Source organism: Crocodylus siamensis, chromosome 6 (genome assembly GCF_052110815.1).
Source record: "Crocodylus siamensis isolate JL-2025a chromosome 6, ASM5211081v1, whole genome shotgun sequence".
Lineage (NCBI taxonomy): Eukaryota > Metazoa > Chordata > Crocodylia > Crocodylidae > Crocodylus > Crocodylus siamensis.
In genome coordinates, this window is record NC_143400.1 from 62,779,982 (window position 1) to 62,803,913 (window position 23,932).

Below are 23,932 nucleotides of genomic sequence, written 5' to 3' on the forward strand. Positions count from 1 at the left end.
GCTTGGGGCTGACCCCTGCCTGCCTCAGCCCCAGGCAGCCCATGCTGTGCTCTTGCCTGGCCACAGCCAGACCCCACATGCCCAACAGGTGCATGTGAGGGGGAAGATACAGCCAAGTGGCTCCTGTCCCAGTGCATGGGGCTCCAGCTCCTGGCCACTTTCCACCCATTCAGCTGCCTGCTGGTGCCTGATCATTGCACCAGGCAGGTGGAAGCCAAGCCTGGAGCCAGAGCCCCATGTTCTGGGGCAGAAGCCACCCGGCTGTGGCTTCCCCCCCACCCACTCCCGCTTGACCTGGTGCACATGTAGTGCCCAGTACACATCCCCATGGCTGCCACTACTTTCCTGTGCTATCTGCTGACTGGAGCAGTACAGAAGAGGCAGGAGGAGGAGCTGCTGGAGGCAGTGGGAAGCCAAGCAGTACCCAGGTGGCTGCAGCTGCACCAGGAACAGCCCTCCTGGGAAGCCATGTGCCCTGGCCAGGGCCAGGAGCAGGTGCAAGTGGGAGCATGGTGTGGGCTCCCCCAAGTAGGAGCAGGTGGGGCTCAACACCATGCAGAGTTCTCCAGGGGCAGCCATGAGATGGACTGCACCTGCCCCGCACTGCCTGGGCAAACTGCTAGCTCCTGGGATCTGGCATGCAGGCAGCCCCTCCACACATGCATGCACTTCCCATACACAATATACAAGGATAAGACTTTATTTTGAGTTATTATGCAATCATCTTTATATACACTGCTCAAAAATGCATAACATCAGGACAAAAATTATTTTCTTAAATAAAATTAAAATATGTTATAGTAGACATTTGATTTGTTAAAATGATATCTTCTGAAAGATTTTGTGTGTGGCCCTTGACAGCTTAACAAAACTCATTGGCCCACCAGCTGAAATGCCTATCCCCATTTTAATTTTTCCCTCTTTCCCTTTAACTGTCCTCCTCCCCATCTGTCAGTCCATGCACACACTCCTTGAGGAGAAAATTATCATGTGACACAAAACAGATGTATTGTATACTTTACTTGAATGCTCCAATCACTGAAGGCAGTATTCAAATCTGAAATAATTTAGCCCCGTGGGCTGTGTCCAGAAAACTGCAGACGTTTGGTTCCCTGTGGACAGCTAGCACTGGGACACTATGCCGCTTTTCCCAGGAACACCTGTGCTGTGTACCTTTTGATGTATGGCAGGTTACCATGGGTGAGGTAGGGTTGGTGCCCAGCAACCTTACTAAGGCTCCTGGGGACCAGGGAAGCTGCAGCTGTGTCACTTCTGCAGCTTGGCACCTGCCAGGCTCTGGTTTTGGGTGGCATGCACTGTCCATGTGTGTCACGCTGCTTTTTGTTCTGCATGGGTTTTTTTGGCCCCTGGATCTCCAGGGATCAAAAAAAAAAACCCCAACCCTGGGCTGCAAGGTAGCAGTGTGGGAAATGCCTGAATGTGCCATATGTGGTGCTACACGGCTGCGCTTGTCTGGACACGGCCATGAAAGTCATGAGGACTGAATACCTGCTTCCTTTTCTGGTTCAGGGCCATTGTGCTATACTATTACCTTTTAAGGTAAGACTACTAAGGTAGCAGGGTTGTCTTGCATAAAGATGAAATGAAAGTTTTAGACATGGGGATGGGGATTTACATCTACCAAAAAGGAAGTAGATCTCCACTTGCAACTACAGCAACCTTTACAAGCTATGGGCTGGAACAACCCCGGCCTACTCCAATGCAGGATGGGTAGCTTCAGTATCATATCAGCAACTGGGGCTTTCCCTGCACTCACTGGGACCAGGTACCTGGGAGCTGTGTCAATCGCCACTGCTGCTTCCAGCTCCCCAATTGCACTGTGAGCACAGCTTCCAATCAATGTGGAGGTATGCCAGGATCAAATATCTGCAAACTATCAGTGCTGCTGCTGCTTGCTTCCTTCTTACCCCATAACTCCCTCTCCACCCAGATGTGGTGCAGGCATGTGAAAGCTGCCTGGCCCCAGTACAACTCCCCACCACCATGTTTGCCACAGCTGTTGTAGAGAGGGACAGAGGGAAGAAGTGGCATGGGTGCAGTTTGCAGGTACCTCATCCCAGTGCATCTCCTCATCAGCTGGAAGCTGCATTCACACTTCAGCCAAGATATGCGCAGCTGACAGAAGCAGTAGCAGTGTGGGTGCAGCTCCCAGATATCTGGCTCTGGTGTGGGTACAGGCAAAGCCCCCAGCTGCTCATGTGTCCCTTGAAATGACCCAGCCTGCATTGGACAGAATCTGGGAGACCAGAGAAAAGGAGCAGCAGCATAGGCACAGCTGAAAGCTACCTGGCCCGTAGGCTATATGTTGCCATCCCCTGATCAAGAGTATAAATAGCAAGCATTATAGAGCTCATATGCCTGGCGTAGTCAAGGTGCTTGCAATTATAGCCGCGTTGCGCTGCCAGTTGTAATGGGTTCTTCTGATTCTTGTTCCTTAAGGGTGAGATGTTCTTTAGGAAAGCTCTGTTTCTCTCTTCTGCATCTGGTACAGGCAAGTATATAAATACTTCTCATTAAGAAAATTCCAGAAATTACTGCAAAATAGCAGCCATACACTAGGAACTGGGGAGAAAATGGAAAGAATTAATAACACTTATTCTTCACTTCAGTTTCCTAGGCCTTGGAAGGATGGCAACTGAAGAAGGGTTTGCTGCTGTGTCATTGTAGGGTGGGGACAGTTCAATAATTCTCCTGCCTGTTTATCTCCTTTTTACATGAGAAGGAGGGGAGTGAAATCACCCTGAGCTGTCAGGTTGTTTCATAGTTGGTAGGGTTGGAAGGGACCTGAGCAGATCATCAAGTCCAACACCTTGCCATGGCAGGAAAGAATGCTGGGGTCAAATGACCCCAGACAGGTGATTTATCTAGGCTCCTTTTGAAGACCCCCAGGGTAGGAGTGAGGACCACTTTCCTTGGAAGTTGGTTCCAGATCCTAGCTGCTCTGATTGTGAAGTAGTGCCTCCTGATGTCTAGCCTGAACCTACTCTGTCAGCTTATGGCCATCATTCCTTGGTACTTCTGGTAGTGCTCAGAAGAACAAGAAATCTCCCATTGCCTGCTGGTCCCCCTTGGCCAGTTTATAGACAGCCACAAGATCCCCTCTCAGTCTTCTGTGTTCATTAGCGATCTGGACGAGGGTGTGGAGTGCATCCTGTTCAGGTTTGCTAATGACACCAAGCTGTGGGGTAAAGTGAATACACCAGCAGGCAGGGACCACATCCAGGCAGACCTGGATAGGTTAGAGAAGTGGGCGGACCTGAACAGGATGCGGTTCAGGGACAAGTGCAGGGTGCTGCACCTGGGGAGAGGGAACCAGCATTATGGTTATAGGTTAGGGGCTGACCCTCTCGGCAGCACAGAGGCAGAGAGGGATCTTGGAGTCATGATTGACTCGGGATGAATATGAGTTGGCAATGCAACGAAGCAATAGGTAGAGTCAACCGCACCCTGTCATGCATCAACAGGGGCATCACTAACAGGTCCAGAGAAGTCTTGCTCCTCATCTATGTGGCGCTGGTCAAGCCACAGCTGGAGTACTGTGTCCTGTTCTGGGCGCCGCATTTCAAGAAGGACGTGGAGATCCTGGAGAGGGTCCAGAGGAGGACCACTCATATGGTTGAGGGCCTCCATGGCCAGTCTTATGAGGAGAGGCTGAGGGACCTGAATCTCTTCAGTCTCTGCAAGAGGAGACTGAGGGGGGATCTTGTGGCTGCCTACAACCTTATCAGGGGCCAGCAGCAGGGACTCAGGGAAAGTCTGTTCACCAGGGCCCCCCTTTGGAGTCACCAGGAACAATGGCCACAAGCTGAGGGAGGATAGGTTTAGGTTGGATATTAGGAAGAACTACTTCACGGTAAGGGTGGCCAGAGCCTGGAATAGGCTTCCCAGAGAGGTGGTGCTCTCACCTTCCCTGGAAATCTTCAAGAGGAGACTGGATAGGTACCTGGCTGGGGTCTTATGACCCCTGTCACCCCCCAGTGCTCTTTCCTGCCCATGGCAGGGGGTCGGACTTAATGATCTGTCTAGGTCCCTTCCCACTCATTGAGTCTATGATTCTCTTGTGGAGGCTGAACAGGTTCAGGTCCTGCAACCTCTCCTCATAGGGCCTGCCCTGCTGCCCCCTGATCATGCGAGTGGCCCTTCTCTGAACCCTCCTTCCTTAGGGAAAAGAGATCTGCTTGCTGTTTTAGCAGCTTATCTTCAGGAGATGGGGAAGACTGAATAGGTTTTCTCTTCTTGGACAAGGTGACAAACTGTGCCTATCTTTCACCCTCCTTGTTCACAGCTGAGATTCTTGGAGCTCTCTTGGTTAGTAAAAGTGAGGTTTGTGTTCAGGGTGGCTTCGTGAAATGCTCTGAAAATTGAGAGAATATTCTTGTTCACATGAGAACAAACTCAAGGCTGGAAATAAGATGTGTTTTCATTTTCCATATTAAGCTCTATCTCTGAACTGTCCTTGGAAATATTCAATACCCACCTGGAAAATGCTTGTATTCATTTCTATTATGTATAGATCTTTTCTACTACATTTGTCAATGTGTAGCTTATCTACAGTAGGGTGCCTGGAAAAACAATAGTCTGAGGAGAGGTGCCCTTTCTACACATCTTAATCTTGCCTTGATGAACCTCCTTAACTTATATAAAAATTGTAAAGCTTTTTTTTTCCTAAATCCAGTCCAAGGAAACAAATCTCACCTTCTGATTATATATCATTTTAAGATAGAAGGTTTTTTCAGGGGCTGTCCTAGCTTATTGCTCTTACCACTACTATTACTGAAAGTACCTCACAAGCCTCCAAAAACTTTTGTGTTCTATTGCTGGCTTCCTTCTCTTATTTAGTCAGTGTATTTTCTAAAGTGCTTTGTGAATAGTTAGTTGAAATGATAGTTTTCTTTGAGCAGCAGGGAAAAGAGAGGACCCCTCTGTGAATTATTATTTTTTTTTTTTGTTCCTTTTCTCAAAAAAAAAAAAAAAGGAAGAAAGAAATGCCTACTACCCTCTTATGGTTTTGCAGGTTGATCATCGACAGTACTCCAATGCTTCTGAAATGTAACTTAAACAGGGCTCTTTTGCTTTGCTTCTTGTTCTATTCCATAATTTTAAATGTCTTCCTGAAAACTAAACTCAAAATAGGACTTTGGGATGATTTTAATTTTAGAAACAATTAACTTGCTTTGCTAACAAATAATTTGCTTTACAGATAACTTACCTGAGTGACTATATCCAATCCCAGGCCTCTTGAATCAACTACAACAAGAGTTAAAATTGTCTGAATTGCCAGTGCAAGAAAGGTGTTGAATCCAAACATCAAAGCATAACGTTCCATGCTGAGGTTAACAGCAATCTGAAATCTTAAATTCAATTGGTAAATTAATTTAACTGCAGGGGGCGCTTCCTGCCAGGCCTCCCCCCTCTTCTATACACCCCCCCCCACTCCTCCCAAGAAATGGAGATCTAAGTGATTCATATGCACAATGGAATTACATAAGAATTCATAAAATTTGCCTTGCTGGTCTCCTTAAATTCTTCATTTTAACTGACTTTTTGTTGAATTTTTCTGACTCCTTACAGAAGAAAGGAAATTAAGATAACATAAATATTTTCTTCGCTCAAACAGGACTGGTTAGAGAGAGATTTTTTTACCTTTCTAAAAAGTGTTTAATAGTCATGACAGTCCATTAAACTGCTAGTTAGGCTCTTCATTCACCAATTTTAAACTGTTATCAAAGCTGTGTATTTTATTACATTTTTTCACCTAAGGGCAAAACCATCTTGAAATCCCTGCCCCCACCTTTCCCTTCTCCCAGAAGAACCCTTTAATAAAGAATGGACTCGTTTAAACTTCAAACCCCTACTAGACTTGGATGCGATTTCATGACATTAATCTCTAGAAGTAAATTCTGCAACGCTCCAGAATGTTCAGACAAGCTTGTGTGTGCACACTTGTGTCAAGCATGGAGCCATCATGTACATGGCGCTTGTTGGAGAAAAATAACTCAGGATTCTGGTAGGAACTGGAGAGTAAGTGGAGAGAACAATTTACTCCACCGCACCAGTTTGACTTGCTGAAAAAAAAAAAAGAGTAGTAGTTCTTTTGTTTAAGAAACTTCAAGTGGAATTTAAGTGATTTTCAATTAGACTTTAAAATACAGTAACTTAAATTTCAAGCAAGTAAGTGATTTAATTAAACCCAGTGCTGTAATGGTTTTACTTACGTTGCTATTGTTATGAGGAACATATAACACGCCTTGAAAACCAAGTAGCCAGCATAGCATGCCCAAATGTTGGCAGTACAATGCATGAGAAACAGGGCACCTGCATTCACTGCAGAGAAGATCCCCAAGGCCAGTTCTCCTGAAAGATCCCAGTTTATTCTTATGTATCCAACTGCCATGGATGTTGCTGAGCCTAAAGCAGAGTGAAAGTATAGATCATCCCTGCTGCAGCTACGAGGCTATTGCTCTTTGTTCTGCCATCTGCCACCAGTGAGAACAGCCTAGCTCCATCCTTTTTGGAATGACCTTTCAGGTAGTTGAAGGCTGCAATTAAATCCCTCCTCTGTCTTCTCTTCTCCAGACTAAATAAACCTGGTTTCCTCAACCTCTCTTCATAAGTCGTGTGCCCCAGCACCCTAACCATTTTCATTGCCCTCCACTGGACTCCACATGTGGCCTCACCAGTGCAGAATGGAGCGGAATAATTACTTCCCTGGATCTGCTGGCAGTGTTCCTACTAATGCAGCCCAGTATGCTGTTAGCCTTCTTTGCAACAGGGACACACTGCTGACTCATAGTCAGCTTATTATCCACTGTAATCTCCAGGTCCTTCTCTGCAGAGCTGATGCTTAGCCAGTCAGTCTCCATCTTAGGACAGAACAATCGCATGTACGACCACAAGTGCAGGATTTTGCACCTGTTCTTATTGTACCTCACAAGATTTCTTTTGGTTCACTCCTCCAATTTGTTGAGGCCTCTCTGAATCCCAGCCTTACCACCATCACATCTACTACTCCCCACCACTGGGTGTCATCTGCATACTTGCTGAGGGCACACTCAGTGCCATCTTCCAGGTCATTGATGAAAGTATTGAATAAAATAAGCACTAGGACCAACCTCTAGGGGACTTCACTTGATACTGGCTGCCGATTAGACAGAGAACCATTGATTATGACCCTCTGAGCCTGACAATCCAGCCAGTTTTCTATTCACCTTGCAGCCCATTCAACCAACCCATACTTCCTTAGCTTGCTTGCGAGAATGTTGTGGGAGACTGTATCAAAAGCCTTGCTTATGTTAAGGTATGTCACATGCGCTGCTCTTCTTGCATCTACAGAGCCAGTCATCTCATCATAGAAGGTAATCAGGTCGGTCAGGCATGACTTGTCCTTAGTGAATCTGTGCTGACTGTTCCTAATCACCTCCTTCTCCTCCAAGTGCTTAGAAATGGGTTCTGTGAGGACCTGCTCCATAATTTTTCCAGGGACTGAGTTGAGGCTGACCAATCTGTAGTTCCCCAAATCCTTCTCCTACCATTTTGTAAAGATGGGCACTGTATTTGCCCTTTTCCAATCATCCAGGACCTCCCCCAGTTGCCACAAATTTTTCAGAGAAAGACCTGGGGGTTTTAGTAAAACAAAGGACCAAACTTTCTGGCAGTTGTGCTGCAAATTAGGTCTGTACCCTCCCTAAGTACCACTCTGATTCCTTTCTCCTGCCCAATCTGCTGTTCTGCTTTTTACTTCCTGATCTGCCATGCAGAGGGGTTGTCCATAGCACTTGTAGCATGTGTGGCACAGGTTGGCCACTCCTGCAGTAGACCATTAAGCTGACTATGAGCCAACAGTGTGCTTGTCTTAAAAAAACAAAACAAAACAAAAAAAGCCCAACAGTATGCAAAGGTGTGTCAATAGGAGTGTCACTGGCAAATCGATGGAAGTGATTCTTTCACTTTATTCAGCGTGAGGTCTTACCTGCAAGAAAAATGGGGACAGTTTAGAAAGAGTCCAGTTCAGAGTAACAAAAATGATTAGAGCTCTCAGGGAGGGTGTGTGTGGGGAGGTATGACTTATCACAACAGGCTAAAAGAGCTGAAGTTATTTAGTTTGGAAAAGATAAGACGGAGGCGGGATTTGTTAACAGCCTTTAAATACATGAAGGGTCATTAGAGAGGTTGGAAATCAGCTTTTTCTCTGTAGCTGTAGGGGATAGGACTAAGCAGTGGATTTGAGCTACAGCAGAGGAAACTTTAGGTTGGAGATTAGGAGGAACTTTTTGACTATGAGGGTGGTCAGTCATTGGAACAGACTACTTAGAGATGTGGTGGTATTTACATCCCTGGCTATTTTCAAGAGCAGTTTAAATGGACATTTTGCTGGAATGGTTTAGCTGGGGATGATCCTACCTTGAGCAGGGGCCTGGACTAGGCTTAGTGAGGTTCCTTCCAGACTTACTATCCTATGATCCTAAAGAGTCCACTTAAATACGAATTGAGGAGAGCTATAGCTCAGATGCAGTTGTTCAGTGCAGCTATAGCTCAGATGCAGTTGTTCAGTGCTTTCTGTGATACTCTAGTCCTAATTCCAGCCAAATGGCAGGAAAACTGTCCCACCTGTGGTCACTCAAACTTTGAAACCCCTAGAGATGCTTCTGGAATTAAGCTCAGAAAGAAAAAGAAACATGTTCTTGTCTTTTCTTTATGTCAAAAGAAAATGTTGTTTCAAGGAAAATTGGATGTAACCCAATTATTTAATACTTCCAGTGAACAGTGTTCTTATCGATTGTCACCAATGAATCCTTGGTGTTTTATGTGTGAGAGCATTTTGTGATTAATGTTGTGTAAGTGGTATAGCAGAAAGCCAAGGATCCATGAAAGTCCCTAGGAATTCTACTTTTGCTATTGATTTTTATGTGAAGTGGTTTTGTATAGTAGCCGAGAATATGGGAACAAAGGCTTAAAAGGGACTTAGAAACCTATGGTCAAAGTTGTAGAAATGTGAGCAGTAGTGAAGAGCACATCTTTCTGTAACTTTTATGTTTGAGGACTAGAGAGGACACCACCTGTGCTAGGAACAGAAGTTAAACATAAACTTGTTAAAGGATCCGAAACGTATTTAAACCTGCAACAGAACAGAAGTTCAGTGCACTTAAACTGCTTTCAAAATGTCTGAAACTGGTTTAAGATAAATCTGGTTAGATGTAGTATCCGACTTAACTGACTTAGGTCAAATTGGTTTATGGGACTTCTGTACCTTTCCTTTCCTGGTTCAAGCTAACTCACAGTCCCCCAGCATCCCAGGATGCTTTGCAGCCCTAGGCTTTATCTGCTCAGGTGGAGCAGGGTCTGCCCCACACTGCTGCTCCCCAACTGGAACACTATTACTGTTCCAGCTGGCAGAGAAGGGGTTGGGGGTAAAACCCCAGTACTTGACCCCAGCCTGGGTCTACCTGGTGGGAGGAGAGGAGGAGGAAGCCTGCAGAAGCTCTCCCACCCCAGCTGGGAGTGGGGATGTGGCCAGAGGAAGCTCCTGACCCCAGCCTGGAACCAGACCCCAGCCAGGGTCTGCTTGGTGGAGGCTTCCCCTCCTTCCTCCAGCCAAGTTGAGAGTGGGGACCATGGCGAGGTGAATCACTCCAGGCAGGAGCAGGGAGTAAAGCCCCTGCTTTGGGCTCCCCCCACCTACACAGGGCAGCAACTGGCTGGGGGGTCTAATGGTGAGGTGCATTTTCTTCTCCCCATCCTAAATTCTAATATTAATTCTAGTAGCAAGTGGGGAGGAATCTCTTTTTTGCACCAGGGCTAGGGCTGGTGGGATCCTGCCAGGGACAGGGACCTGCCTCTGAAACTGGGGGACCCAGACAGCCCAGGCTAGAGGGACTGTTCCCCCATGGAGGGGTAGGGGGACTGCAAGGGTTTGTGGGGCATCTGTTGGACAGCCAGTCAAGGATAAGCCCTGCTTGGCTGCATTCGGGTGACTTTGGCAGTGGCTTGAAGGCTGGGAGGTGTGCTCAAGTGCCCCTAGCTACAAATATGGGTCACTGCAGGGATCTGGCTGACTTTTCAGTTTCACAAGGGAAAGTTTGTTTGCTTGCTTATTGGTTCAACTACACGGTTTAGAGAAACCTGCAAAGATTGAATCGATTCAGCCTGGGGCTTTTTGACTGCCTGTACTTAGCCCTGGAAAGGAAATCACAGTGTTCTGAATGTTTTGTTCTCTAAGCTTTTTCTGGTGCGTTGATTTAAATTAGAATTGTCTGCCTGTATTTTTGCTGCTGAACAAGATTGTAAATGCTTAGCTTTAAAAAAAATCCTTGCCAGTTTTGGTCCAGGGACTTGAATCAATTATGGAATGTATGTTCAGCTCCATGCTGTCTGGGAAAGTGTGTACATGTGTATCTAAGACAAAAGAAAAGACGTAAGAACAAGGCCTGAAAGATGCAAGGTGGTGTCTGAATGTTCATTTGTCATGTGACTATAGTAGCTAAGCCACTTAGCCATAATATACATGAAAACTCTCCTTAATTCTGCTGATTTAGTGTGGTGGGACTTTTTGGCATGGTACAAATCTACAATGAATGACTACTAATCAACTATTAGCAAAACTTCAAGAAAGTTGTTTGAAAAAATCATGTTAAACTAGGGGTGTCAAACAAATGGTCCTTGGAGCCTTGTTATTTGGTCCCTGGTGCAGTCCCAGGTTTGAATTGATCTGAACCAGCTCTATAGTCAGGACTTGGAATGAGCGCAGCATGCGGTCTATGTAGTGGCTGTTCCAGCATACAGTGCCTATCCCAGGGTCTCCAGGATGTGTTTCACACAGTCTGAAGCACAGTCCTGGACCAGCTGCTGGGGCATTTACCTGAGACACTTCACATGTAGCACAGCACTCACTCCAGCCCGTCCAGGATCTGTGCTAAATGCAGTGCCTGCCCTGGCTACTCTGGGACTCCATCAACATGGAGGGTGGATGCTAGAGCAGCTGAAGAAGGCCCTTTTGGTGCTGAACCTGGCATGAAGGGGTGGGAATCTAGGGTCTGTTGCACTGCTGGCCCAATCCAGCCCATGGACTAGCCCTGGATCACACATCTGGCCTGTGGGGCCATACGAGTTTAATTAACTATCCACAAAAACAAATGTGCTCTCCATGCTGTGGATGGGTACAATAATCATGCCATCTTCGATGCTACTGGTACTATTGCCTTAACAACCTTGGAGAATTCTTTTGAAATAGTCTTATAGGTAGCAATAGAAAATTAATCCGTGGATGCAGGTGATATATTTTATAATCTGTTTTAGAAAGGTGAATCTATACAACTGTATCGTTTACTTACTCAGGAAAGTTGCTATTGCTTCCACAGCCCCATTGTATACTGCAGAGCTCTGGGAAGGTGCCCTGTGGTCCCATAACACCTGGACATAATTCAGGACCTGATAGAAGCCTGCAGTGGCTAACGCCCACCAGAGAGACCAGTAAAGAAGCCTCTTTGTGCCGTAGCACTCCTTCATGTCCTTGAACAATTGCACCAGCACTCTCAGCACGTGATTCTGTTGCTTAGCAGTGTTAGGATGGCACTCAGGTGAGGTGCTGGGGTTTGCAGCTGACTTGACAGAGTCTTTGTCATCTTGGTGACCAGGGTGCTTGTTAGTGCTGGATGCATTTGGTGTTATCTCTTTCTCTGCTCTTTCTGAGACAGTATCTGAGAGCCCTTTTCTATGAAAGAACATGCTTTTTGGAGGCATTGGTAACAGAGGTGAGGTAAAAAATGCCAGGGAGACAGAAACCAAGCTTATAGTGCTTAGATAAAAATAGGATAAGCCTGCCAAGGACACCAACAGTTGTCCCAGCACTGCCCCAACTGTGGATGCAACTAGTGTGATGCTTCTGCAGTAGCTTGTTGCTTTTTGATAGTGGTCAGCGCTGACAGTGCTATAAATGTAGGCATAATAAGCTATTTCTGTGGCTGTGAACATGCCGTAGAAAACTTCCATCAGCTGCATGGCTACCACTCCTTGTGCAAAAAGTAGCATCAGCCAAGTAATGAGAGAGCCAGCTCCTTGGAGAATAATGATGGGCTTATAGCGCATGTAGTCTGTGATCAGGAAAACTGGAACCAGCAGCACTAGGTAGGAGTATGTCCAAACTGGAAAAACATGATTTGTCACCTAGAAGGGGAAGGAAGGGATCCTGTGACTTTTTTTGGTAATGAAACTAGATAAATGTAGATTATGCTCCCTGAGTTAGTGGGAGTGCTCCAGATATAAAATTAGAAATAGTTTGCAACACGAAACTTGAAATGCATTACCTGCTATGGAAAAAAATGCGTAACACCTACAACTTAATAACCTGTAAATATTTAGAATTTCCTTACACTGAATGAAAAAAAAGGAAAGGAAATTACATTTCTAGAAGACAGTCTTAATAAAATTACTGGACTAGGACAATGGCAATTTGTGCGGTAAATCTGATGTTGGAAGAATCCTGTACAGTTCACCTTCAAGATGCATGCACAAGAGTAACTGCAAGTCCTGGTAAGACCATAACTTCAGTACACTGATTTTTGACAGCACTTTAATATGTAAGCATCAACTGTATTCTTCAGATTGGTTACAAGAACATTAGTTTGAAACTAGTGCCTGTAAAATTTACTCTCAGGATCTCTTATTTTCTGGAAACTCAGGCCAAAGTTTCTCTAACCAAATAATAAGTATTTTTGTTATGTAGTTTAGAATTAAGGTATGCCCTAACACATACCATGCTAAACGTAAGATGTGTGTGCAACTTTTTAACATCCAAAAGTTAGCCCTGTGAAAAAATAGGGAGACAATGCAGCCCATTTTCAAAAACCTAAACTGAATGGAAATGCTGCCATACTTCACTTTCACACATGCTGAACTGTCAGGATTGAACAATCTATTTAACTATTTTTCCACTTATTCAGAACTAGTCTCAGAGTAAGATTATACATTACAGTTAGACCATGTTAAGGTCTCTTAAAACTGAATACTTGCATATTAAGGCTTATTAACAAATACTAAGTACCATCTAGACGTCTTAAATCCTTTTGGGCAAGGATTATCTTTGAGCTGTGCTACCTAGCTTGAGTTGCATTAACTTCTGGCTATTCACCTGGGAGAAAAAACATCAATTTGTAGTCCTCCAGCATCCCAGGCAGTACAGCTCCCAGGTGGGCTAGCTATGATCCAGGACTCTACAGCCCTTGACTATCAGCTGGGCTCAGCTGGGCAGCAAGTGAGCAGGGAGGGAGGAAAGGAGAGAGTGGGAGGCTGCTGACTCCTCTGCTCCATGAATTGCTCCCCAACTCCTGGACCCTCTCTGTTGCCTGGATCCCTGCTCTGATACTCTGATTACCTCCTCTACCTCCTGATCATCCCATGTCCTCCAAATGGTAGCCCTGTTTGTTCCTGCAGCTCTGAACTATTTCCCTGTAACCCTAATCAGCCAGAGAGCATAGCAGTGGAGGTGGTAGGGAGGAGGAAGGGTTCCCCCACCCTGCCTGCTCCTAAGCTTCCTTGAAGCCCATGCTGCTGGCTGGGAGCAGAGTCAGGGCAGTGATCAAAGCATTGCTGGTTAGGGGGCCTTCCTTCCATCCTCCTCGCCTATACTGCAGCCAGAGAGCTGGCAAATGGGACGGGAATGAAGCAGACTTGCAGCCCCTAGTCACACCCCTGCTTGCCAGTCCTCTAGCAGTGGGTCTGAGCAGAGCATGTTAGAGAGGGTATTAACCCTCAGTGTGCCACTAACTAATGTCGGTTTCAGTTTTGTGCTGGACTGCTGATTTGCTGTTGGCTTCTTTGTACCTCAGCTAGTCCAGCTTTCAGAAAGCTGTTAAGTATTCACTGCTTCACCAAAGCTAAATGTTCTTGTACTCTTTGGACACCATTAAAAATGGTGCAACAGAATAGTGAACGTTTTTTGAAAATTCATTTTAAATGTTCGACTAATATATAAAGTTGCTGACTGCCCTCTATCAGTAGTCTCTTAAAACGCTTACAGATTTTCTGTTCAAGGGTTTGGAACCTGAACAAGAAGAAAATGAGGTCTAGAACAGGCGTCCATAAAAGCTTATGGAGTTCTTCTGCCTTCAGTATGTTTGGTTTTAATTTTAAATTGCTGAGATCAGAATCAAGGCTTCATAATCAAAGTATTTATGTTTATGTTTAAGAGAACAGTTCCTTTCATCTGGGAAGAGAAGAGGTAACTTGATGTGTAAGTACAGAGCTATGGGTGCCTGATTCTGTTTTCATATACACTGTTGTAAATCCAGACTTTCTGTTCACATCAGGTTCAATTTTATATTCAGGACTATCAGTTTTATATTTAAACATTTTTTCTCCTAATTTCTAATCATTTAGCATAGTGATTGTTGCACTTTCCATCAACAATGTTTTAACTTTTTTTTTTCTTTCAGAAATAGAATGTAGTCAGTGAAGGGACAGAGCTATGGTAAGACTGCAGTTTATAGTATAGTCCTTTGACATCATTAAGGAAAAGATCAACCACCAAAAAACCTGCCAGATTGGACACCTCATAGTGGAGGAAATTCAAACCTTGACCACTATATTGACTGCTTCACAGAAAGAATGAACAATGAAATACTCAACAATACATGTCTCTATAACAACCTCTCCCTCTTAGAGAGAAGGGCCATAGACTCTCTAAGATCTAATGACCAAATAGTAATAAAGCCAGCAGATAAAGGAGGAGCTATAGTAGTTATACTTAACTGTGATGACTACAAAAAAGAAGCCAACAAACAACTCTCTGACACCAAATACTACAAAAAACTAGAGGAAGATCCTACACTAGGCCTATGCGAGTTGGCAGCGATCTGATCCAGCTTTGGATCTGGCCGCTTCGGATGGCTGTGATCCGATCTGGAGCTCCAGACCAGGTTTCTGCCTCGATCCGGCTGAAATGGCTCCGAAGCTTTGGAGCCACCTCGGAGACCCGGCCATAGGGTATAACGGGGGGAATCAATGAAATATCTATAACTGTTGTTTTTTTGTCTGATTTAGATGAAACTTTCAGGGATGGTAGCTTCTTCTGAGAACATAAAATCTACCAAGACTCAAGAAGATTGATCCAGGGGTTTGGGGGGAACTGTACCCCAAATTCTTGAAAGCCAAACTCATGTCATGGCTGTGTGTTACACCACAGGGGGTCAAAACTGCAGGGCTGCTAGCTCTTACAGGGGACATGAAGCCTGTCAAGTTTCAAGGAGATTAGTGCAGGGGTTTGGTGGGAACTGCACCTCAAGCTGTGGACAAGCAAAACTCGTGCCATGAGTGACACTGTGTGTGCTCAGGCACAGCGGGGTGACAGCTGCAGGGATGGTGGCCCCTGCTGTGATGCTGTCAGCTGTGGAGGAGATCAGTGCAGGGGGTTCCTGGGGCCCTGCTCCCCTAGCTGGTGACAAGCAAAACTCCTGCCAAGACTGTGTCTGTCTTGGGGCAGTTGATTGTATTGATTCTTTCCTCTCCTTAGCCGGTTTTGTAGGTGCTAATTGATGCTCGTTAAGTCATTATGTAGTAGCTGGGTCCTGTGTATTGAGCTGATGCCTGAGTCCCTGGGTAAATCATGATCGATTCATTGGTAACTGGTAACACAGTAGCTTGGCAGCCAGGCCTGCAGCGGTGTCTCCCTTCCCCACCCCAAGCCAGACACAGTCAGTCCCACAGCACCCATGGCACCAGTTCTACTTGTTTGCAGCTTGAGAGGCAGTTCCCCCCAAACCCCTGCACCGATCTTCTTGAAACTTGGCAGGCTTCATTCTCTCTGCAGAGTCTACCACCCCTGAAAATTTCATCCAAATCGGACAAAAAAGCCAACAAAGTTAAAGATATTTTATTGTTCCCCATTATACCCTGTGGCCAGATCTCCGAGGCAGCTCCGAAGCTCTCCGGAAGCTCTGAACTGCTTCGGGAAGCCGAACAAAGCGGCGCTTTGACCCGATGTGCTGCTTTGGACCCTGAGGCATCTGAAGCTTCTCCAGATCTGAAGCTCTGTCCAAAGCCTCGCACAGCCATATTCTACACACCTTTTCACCTTAAAACACAAAACTGCCATCAAATCGTTTCCATCTAGAAGAAAAACTACACAACTTTAGGGAGCATGTAAAAAGTTCCACTACCCAACCCAGGAACTTTTTATATGCTCCCTAAGATCCACAAATAAGGGGAACCCAGGCATACCTATCATATCCAAGCATGGAACCCTAACTGAGGAAATATCAGGTTTCATCGAATCCACCCTAAAACCTCTGATCCAGAGTGAGTTTTGTCCAAGATGCAACAGGCATTCTACGGAACCTTAAAACCATAGACCACCTTCCCAGCAACACCCTTCTAGCCACCATGGATGTTACCAGCTTATATAACAATATCCCACACTAGGACGTCATCCAAGTCTGCCTTATATATCTACAAGAGCAAGATTACAACTCAGAGTACAGACCTAAAGATATTACTGAATTTATATACTTCATCCTCACACACAACAACTTCAGTTTTAATAGCATAGATATGGGTGCCAAAATGGCCCTACAATATGCCTACCTTTTTATAAGCCACCTAAAAGAAGAATTCCTCAAGAGCTGCACCATCAAACCAATGCTATATTTAAGATATAGAGATGACATCATCATTTGGACTGAAAGCCTGCAATCTCTGACTGATTTCCATCAGAAGCTCAATAATCCCCTCTACCAGACTATCTCTTGAATACTCCAGCACCAACATTTGCTTTTTAGAACACTATGGTAACTGTCCAGAACGGTAAAATACAAACCACCATCTACAAGAAATCCAGGGACCAACATACATATACACAGAACCAGCAATCACCCTAAACACACCAAGGAAGCTGTAATACCCAGCCAAGCCCTCCAGTACCACTGAATTTGTACTGAAGGGAACACCTGTGATTATCACCTCACAAATCTCTCAAAAGAGCTTTCAGTCCTCCACAAGGACACTTCTACAGAGAGAGAGAGCACTTTTGAAAGAGACACCTGGATACTATGTGAAGAATTGCTGCAGTACAAAAAAAGAAAATCCCCATGAATTGCACACCATTAGTTATGACGTACCATCCCTCCCTGGAACCTATGTGGAAAATCCTCAAACAATTGCAATCTATACTAGAAGACCCAATTCTTAAAGAGATCTTCCCAGAACCACCCATCCTAGCCTTTAAACAAGCACTGAACCTCGCTAACCTCACCACCAGAAGCAAACTTCCTATAGTCCAAAGCACGCCAAATGGATCCAGACCATCTGGATACACTTCTTTGGGACAAGAAATGTAAAACCTGCCAACACATCTCCACCACTCCCACAATAACTACACTCCACAATGGAACCATCACCATGCCTGGATCCTACACCTGTACCTCCAGAAATGTTATATCTCATCCAGTGTGCTAAATGCCCTGATGGAAAATATGTAGGACAAACCAAACAACTGTGAGCCAGAATGAATGCACATCAGAAATCTGTCAAAGACAAGAATACCCAATTACATGTGTGGGCACACTTCCCTCAAGATAACCACCCTCTCTCCAATCTCTCTGTTCTAATCCTCAAAGGGAATTTACAAAACACCTTTTGCAAATGAGCCAACAAACTTCACATCATCAATCTACTGGATACAAAAAATCATAGACTAAATCTAGACTTTGGATTCATTATAGACATTGGAACATTATAACCTACCCGACATCTGATAACTCCAGGTAACCTCTCTACAATTTACCAGCTACATTTCATCACCAGACTTCCATTTCCCCTTTCCTCTGCCCACCCCCCCCCATCGTCACCTACTGTCTCTGACCCCCTCCAATTCCTCACTGCCCCACTTTTGTATTTTCACTGACCTGCATTCTTGCATACTGGCTTCTATTCTACCCCGGAGAATAGAATACAACTGTAGACTCTCCTTCTGCCTGAAGAAGGGTGTTTGTACCTGAAAGCTTGCAAAGAACAATTTTCCAACTATTTAGTTGGCCTAGTAAAAGATATCACAGTTGCCCAAAGAACCTAGTCTGCCAATATATGGTGGGGAATTTCTGTGAATTTGGCTTGAATGGTCCAATTGGTAACTAGAAGAATCATATTACAGTAACTAAAAATTTCTATCAGTCAGACAAAGGAGGAATCTGGCTGTTTTTTCTAATCATTTTTAGAGTGAAGATATGTTGAGATTTGTCCCAACTAGAAGCAATCTTTATATACATAATAATCTTTCCTCTCATTCTTCATAAGTTTCTTTTTTTAAAGAATAGTTTAAGAGTAAGACAAGAACCAGAGATCTGATTTCACTGAAATTGCTGACATTGTTTTCTCTTTATCGCAAACAAAATGGTTTCAAAGTCCTAAAAATGCAATCCATTTGCTGATAATGCTGGCAAACTGTAACCTAAAATTAATGTATCTTGTACTAAGAAGGAAGCATTTTTTCTCTTCCCCCCCCTTTTTTTATATTTTGCTTAGAAAACTTTCATAGGGCAGAAATGTTCTTTTTCATCATATCAGGCAAAGGGGATGCTCTGGCTCTAATAGGAATCTCAATAAGCAAAGATCAGGCTGTACCAATGAACAGAATGTTTTCCAACAAAACTGAAAGTTCCCTGTTTCTATCGTCATTTAAATCAGTAGTAAAGACTTCCGTTGACTTAGATGGATATATATTCTGCCACTAAGACTTTTTGCATATTGTACAACTTAATTCCTCTCCCTATTTTTACAATTCTAAAAAATTACAAATGCTGAAAAATGATTGAGCTTTTCTGATGCAACTTTTTTTTTTGCACAGTTTGAAGTGCATTTGATACTTTACTTTTCTTAGGCAATGAGTAGAACTAGACATACCTCTTCAATGGTCAAATTTTTATCTGGTCCTGTGAGGTAAGGCGTAAGAAAAGATTCTGCTGGTTTCATTGCAGAGAAAAATCCATATGTGCAGAGAATCAAGGTAGAATAAATCCAGCTGCTGCTTTTCATTTCTTTCCAACAATCCATGGTCTGTCCAATAAAACCCAATGGAGAAAATGTGCATGGAACAAAAGATCAAAAAGATGATCCTTGCTGTTAGTGAAAGTTCATTCCTTGTAAGCTTACTGTTACGTTTCTATTTATCCCCACTTCAAGAAATGTTGTTGGGTTTTTTTTTTGGTTTGGCTTTGTTTTTTGACCCTTGCCAACAATCACATCCACAGCTTGTACCTTGACCTGAGTTGTTCATTTACAAGGAAGCAAATTTCAGTTCCTTAGTGCTCTCAAGTGTTGTTTAAGTGACATACTTAATTAAGCTTCATTACAGTCTCATTTGGGTTTTAAATGGGTAGTTAAGTAAGCTGAATGAAAATCCATCTCAGAGGATGGTCAAGGAATTTTTTACCTTTACTTCTCAACCAACAGCAGTGATAAGTGCAAACATCTGTTCTTATCTATTCACTAGCTAATTGCCCATCAGGAATGATGGGGTGTGGGGAAGGGAGCGTGCAGAGAGCCCGCGTCCCTGTCGGGGCTCACTCCCCCTTTACCTTCTGCTGCTTAGGGTCCAGGCCTGCTCCTCCACTCCTTGCAACAGCAGTGGGGTGTGGGGAGGAGTGGGCTCAGGCCCGATGCGGGGGAAAACTGGGCCCGAGGGTGGGGAGAAGCCAGCCTGCCATGGCAGGGGGAGCAGCAGGCCTGGGCTGACCTGGCAGTGGCAGAGAAATGAGAGGAGTGGGCTCACAGCCAATGGGGGGGGGAGGGGAGGGGGGGAGAGGAGTGGGCCCAGGCCTGAGGTGGGGAGAAGCTGACCCACCATGGTGGTGAGGGGGAGCAGTGGGCCCAGCCTGATGTAGCAGCAGCTGGAGAAGGGGAGGAGTAAGCCTCTTTCCCCTCCTCTGGCTAGGTCTCACTCCTCCCCTATCCCTCCTCCTCCACCCATTGGCTTTGAGCCCGCTCCTCCTGTTCCCCACTGCCGCCAGGTTGGCCTGGGCCTGCTGCTCCCCCTGCCGTGGCGGGCTGGCTTTTCCCCCGGCTTGGGCTCAGTCCTCCTCCCCCCCTGCATGGGGCCCCAGCCCACTCCTCCCCTCCTCCCACTGCCACAGTTCACCTGCTATTCCCTCAACCCATGTCAGGCCCACTCCTCCCCCCACTGCCGCCACATCATCCTGCATCAAGTCCTATAGGTGACAACAACGGAAGTGGGGAGGGGTGCTCGGAGGCCAGAGCCATGGCCTGGGTCCCCCCTGCAATGTCCCAACCTTGCTCCCCCTCCATGCTGCTGTGTGAAGAACTGGAGGCTACTTACTCAGGGTGGCCCCCTGCCCATGGGCGTAAGCTTGGCTGTGACCATGCTACAGTGGGAACTCCCGATATGCCCCAGCTTGACTTTACCATCTCACCAGGCAAGGTGGATTGGTGGAAATAGGTGGTCGGGTCTATATCCAGGATGGAGCAAGAAGCCAGAGGGGAGAGGAACAAATGGGCAGTACAATGGGCAGGTAAGGCTTTAGTTGTACTCTGCCTGAGACTGAAGTCCCCAGGAATGGGGCAAGAGACCGATCTGGTCTTGTGAGCTCAGAGGAGCTCTCACCAAAAATGAAGAAAAAAAGAGAGAGCGCGAGAGGACAGGAGAGAGAAGGAAGAGATGTGCTCTCTCCACTTGGGTTATTTTTTGGTAATCGGCCGCCATGGGTGGTCAATTAGGCCAGCGTGGTGGCAGTTAGGAGTGGAAGCAGGAAGCCCTCTGTTTGCTCCCAACTCCAGTACCCCAGTGCCCGGGGAAGCTGAGTCCGGGAGAGGGACTTTTCTGAGCCCCGTCAGGAAGAGGGGAGCTCAATGTCAGGAAGGAAGAGGGAGATGTTTCCCCTTGTCTATTTCATGGTTCTGATGGGCTGTTGCGGGTGGTCAATTAAGGTGGTGCAGCAGCAATTCCAAAAAACAAAACAAACCCCGTTCGCCTGCAATGCTGGCATTTAAGTGTCCGGGGTGATGAAAGGCAAAACCAGAAGGGATTGCTTTGAGTCCTGACATCTAGGAAGGGAGCTTGGTGTTAACAACAAATTTTTCTCTTTTTTTTCCACTGGAACTGGACCTGGTGGTGTGAACCAGCTACTTGTCATTGTTGGGTCAGGGAAGTCACCCCTCTTTGTATTTTAACCATCAAAGTCATGGCAGGTGAGAGCAGAGAATAAGAGAGTCAACCCAACTAAACTGGTGGAGGTCAAGATGTGCGGGAAAAGAACTGGTGAATGTCAACCAGGTGCAGAGGAATGTGCCCGTACTCGGCGATCACCTGACAAGCTGATGCATTGGCTGGGAACTTCAATGACAGCCGGAGGGAAGCCAAAAGAATGGAAGTTTCTATGGCGGTGGCAGTAGCAGCTGGCGTGGACCCTGTCAGGCAGATGCTACACTTGGTGGGACAATTCCTCCAGCAACAACAACAGCAATCGGTGTGGCAGTTGGCTCTGGAGGAAAGCTGGATCCAGCATCAAGCATGGCACCAGCGGAATGTGATCGAATTGAGAATACCTAAGATGTCAGTACATAATGACTTGGAGGTATTCCTGGAAAGATTTGAGTGGGCAGCCTTGATGGCCGGGCTGGAAAAATCCCAATGGGCTGGCCAGTTGGGAATTTTGTTAATAAGGAAGGCCCAAGCAGCCTACAAATCTGTGACATGGGATGAAGCCATGAGATGGTCAAGAAAGAAATCTTATATCGGCTGGATATCAACCCCTAAATCTACCAGCAGGCATTTAGGGCTAGGAAGCAGAGGGGAAAAAAGGAGCTGCGGGCCTTGTTGAAAGTTTGAAGAATGACATTTATGATAAGATCCTATTGGAACAGTTTTTGAACGATTTAGACGAAGAGACCTGAAATTGGGTCCATTGTCATAGACCAGGGTCGTCTGCAGGGGCACTGTGGCTAGCCGAAAACTTTAGCAGTGCCCTAGGAGAAAGGCCGCCGTACTGGACTTTGAGGGTGACTGGGCATTCGAAACCCCATGAACCTGCAAGATCAGGGAGTAGGGAGCTCCAGGAGACTAGGAGGCCTAACAGTATTGTGGTGATCTGTTTTAGACCTGGGAAAGTAGGACACGTCACGAGACTGCTCCAGCCTGCCATGGACTGCTCCCTGAGCGACACATTCTCCATTTGCAGAGTTGGGTGGAACACTGGGCCGTGCATATCTGGCTGGAATAGAGTCCATGGACTGTAGTGTAGGGAAGGAGATTAAGGGAGGCCCTTGGCCCCACCCAGTGGTGGAAGCATGAGTCAGGGGCGAGAGGTTGGCAGCTGTTGTGGATATCGGTTGCTCCCACATGTTCATACAAAGCAAGCTGGCCCCTGCCAAATACTTTCGAAAGGCTACCCCTCTCAGGATGACGTACATGCCTGGACATTACCTCGGAAGACTTATCAAGTCACTGTGTTGAATGCCAACCTGGAAATGCCCGTTGGAGTGGCTCATGACCTGCCATACTCAATGATTCCAGGACAAGACTGGAAGGAGATCTATGAAGTCTTAAACATAATAAGAAGTGATAGGTTGGGGGGTGTCAGCCTGTTAGAGAACCAGGCTGAAGATCTCACTGAAGAAGATTTTGATATAGAATGACCAGCATGTAGTCAGACAGTCTGGAAGGCACAGGAGGAGGAGAAATAGTTCCAGGCCATCCAGGAAACCAAATTGGCAAGAAGGGAAGAAGTAGTAGTAGACCCAAGGTGCTACGCAAATCTGCCCAGGTTGGAGGTCAGAAGAGGGTTGTTGTATCGGGTGAAGTGGGGCCTACAAGAGGGGAAGGAGGTAGCACAATTATTAATACTGACTCAGTTTAGGGTCCCCCTACTGAAGTTAGCCCATGGAAATCCTTTACGGGGACACATGGGGCATAGCAAAACAGAAGCCTGGTTAACAAATGGTGCTTTTGGTCTGGGCTGTATGAGCAAGTGGAGAGGTTTTACCGGGCCTGTCCGGCATGTTAGAGGGCAAGTGCGAGTAAGCCAGCTCGGGCCCCTGTACAACTTATGCCCATGATTTAAGTCCCATTCTCTTGTATTGTGTTGGATGTGGTAGGGCCCCTCCCTAAAAGTTCAGCGGGGCATCAATACTTGCTATTTATCACTGACTATGTGACTAGGTTCCCAGAGGCGGTCCCCATACGAATGGTCACAGGACCCTGGGTGGCAGAAGAGCTTCTAAAATGGATCGCCCAGGTGGGCATCCCAAGGGAGTTTGTCATGGACCAAGGGTCTAATTTTATGTCTGAGGTCCTGCAGAGTCTGTGTGGGATGTTGTGAATGAGACACCTACATACAACAGTCTACCACCCTCAAACAAACGGGTTAGTGGAGAAGTTTAATGGGACCTTAAAGAATATGTTGTGACAGGGTGTGCAAACTGATCCCCAGAGACTGTTGTTGTTTGTGATGCGGGAAGCCCTGCAGTCATTATTGGGGTGTGCCCTGTTTGACTTGGTGTGTGGGCATCGGCTGAGAGGGTTGTTGGACCTTGTAAAGGAAGGGTGGTAGGAAGCCCTGAATGAGGGCATCAACCCCTCGGAATACATGCAGAATATGAGACGGCGCCTACAGAGGGCAGAGGAGCTGGCGAGAGAAACATCTGAGGGTAGCACAACAGAAGCAGAAAGCTACATATAATAAAAGGGCTCAGGAAAAGAACATCCAAGCTGGTCAGAAGGTCATGGTGCTCCCTGATACTGAGAAAAAATTCCTGAAGTGTTGGCAGGGGCCCTTCAAAGTGATTCAGCAGGTGGGCCCTATAGACTATGAAGTTTTTGAAGCCAGGGTTCAGGAAGGAGACACAGATTTATCATGTCAATTTGCTTAAAGAGTGGAGGGACCAGGAGGGCTTGTTGGTTGATCCTTCCCCACCT

General features: G+C 46.0%; 1 protein-coding gene across 1 annotated transcript; it reads right to left on the minus strand.

Moving 5' to 3' along the window:
• Positions 1 to 2,403: 2,403 nt before the first annotated feature.
• Positions 2,404 to 19,056, minus strand: LOC149862903 (thiamine transporter 2-like). The gene is made up of 5 exons (XM_090054123.1): positions 18,907 to 19,056; positions 11,349 to 12,180; positions 6,237 to 6,429; positions 5,231 to 5,372; positions 2,404 to 2,583 (listed from the first exon to the last, which is right to left on the minus strand). Exons 1-5 carry the CDS (start codon positions 19,054 to 19,056, stop codon positions 2,404 to 2,406), a joined length of 1,497 nt encoding a protein of 498 aa, XP_089910249.1.
• Between the last annotated feature and the right edge of the window lie 4,876 nt (positions 19,057 to 23,932).

Coding starts and splice junctions, on each gene's coding strand:
- LOC149862903 (XM_090054123.1), bottom strand. CDS start 19,056: ATGGATTGTTGGAAAGAAATGAAAAGCAGCAGCTGGATTTATTCTACC. Junction 12,181..18,906: donor AAAATTTGACCATTGAAGAG/GTATGTCTAGTT, acceptor TTCCCCTTCTAG/GTGACAAATCATGTTTTTCC. Junction 5,373..6,236: donor TTCCTCATAACAATAGCAAC/GTAAGTAAAACC, acceptor ATTGAATTTAAG/ATTTCAGATTGCTGTTAACC.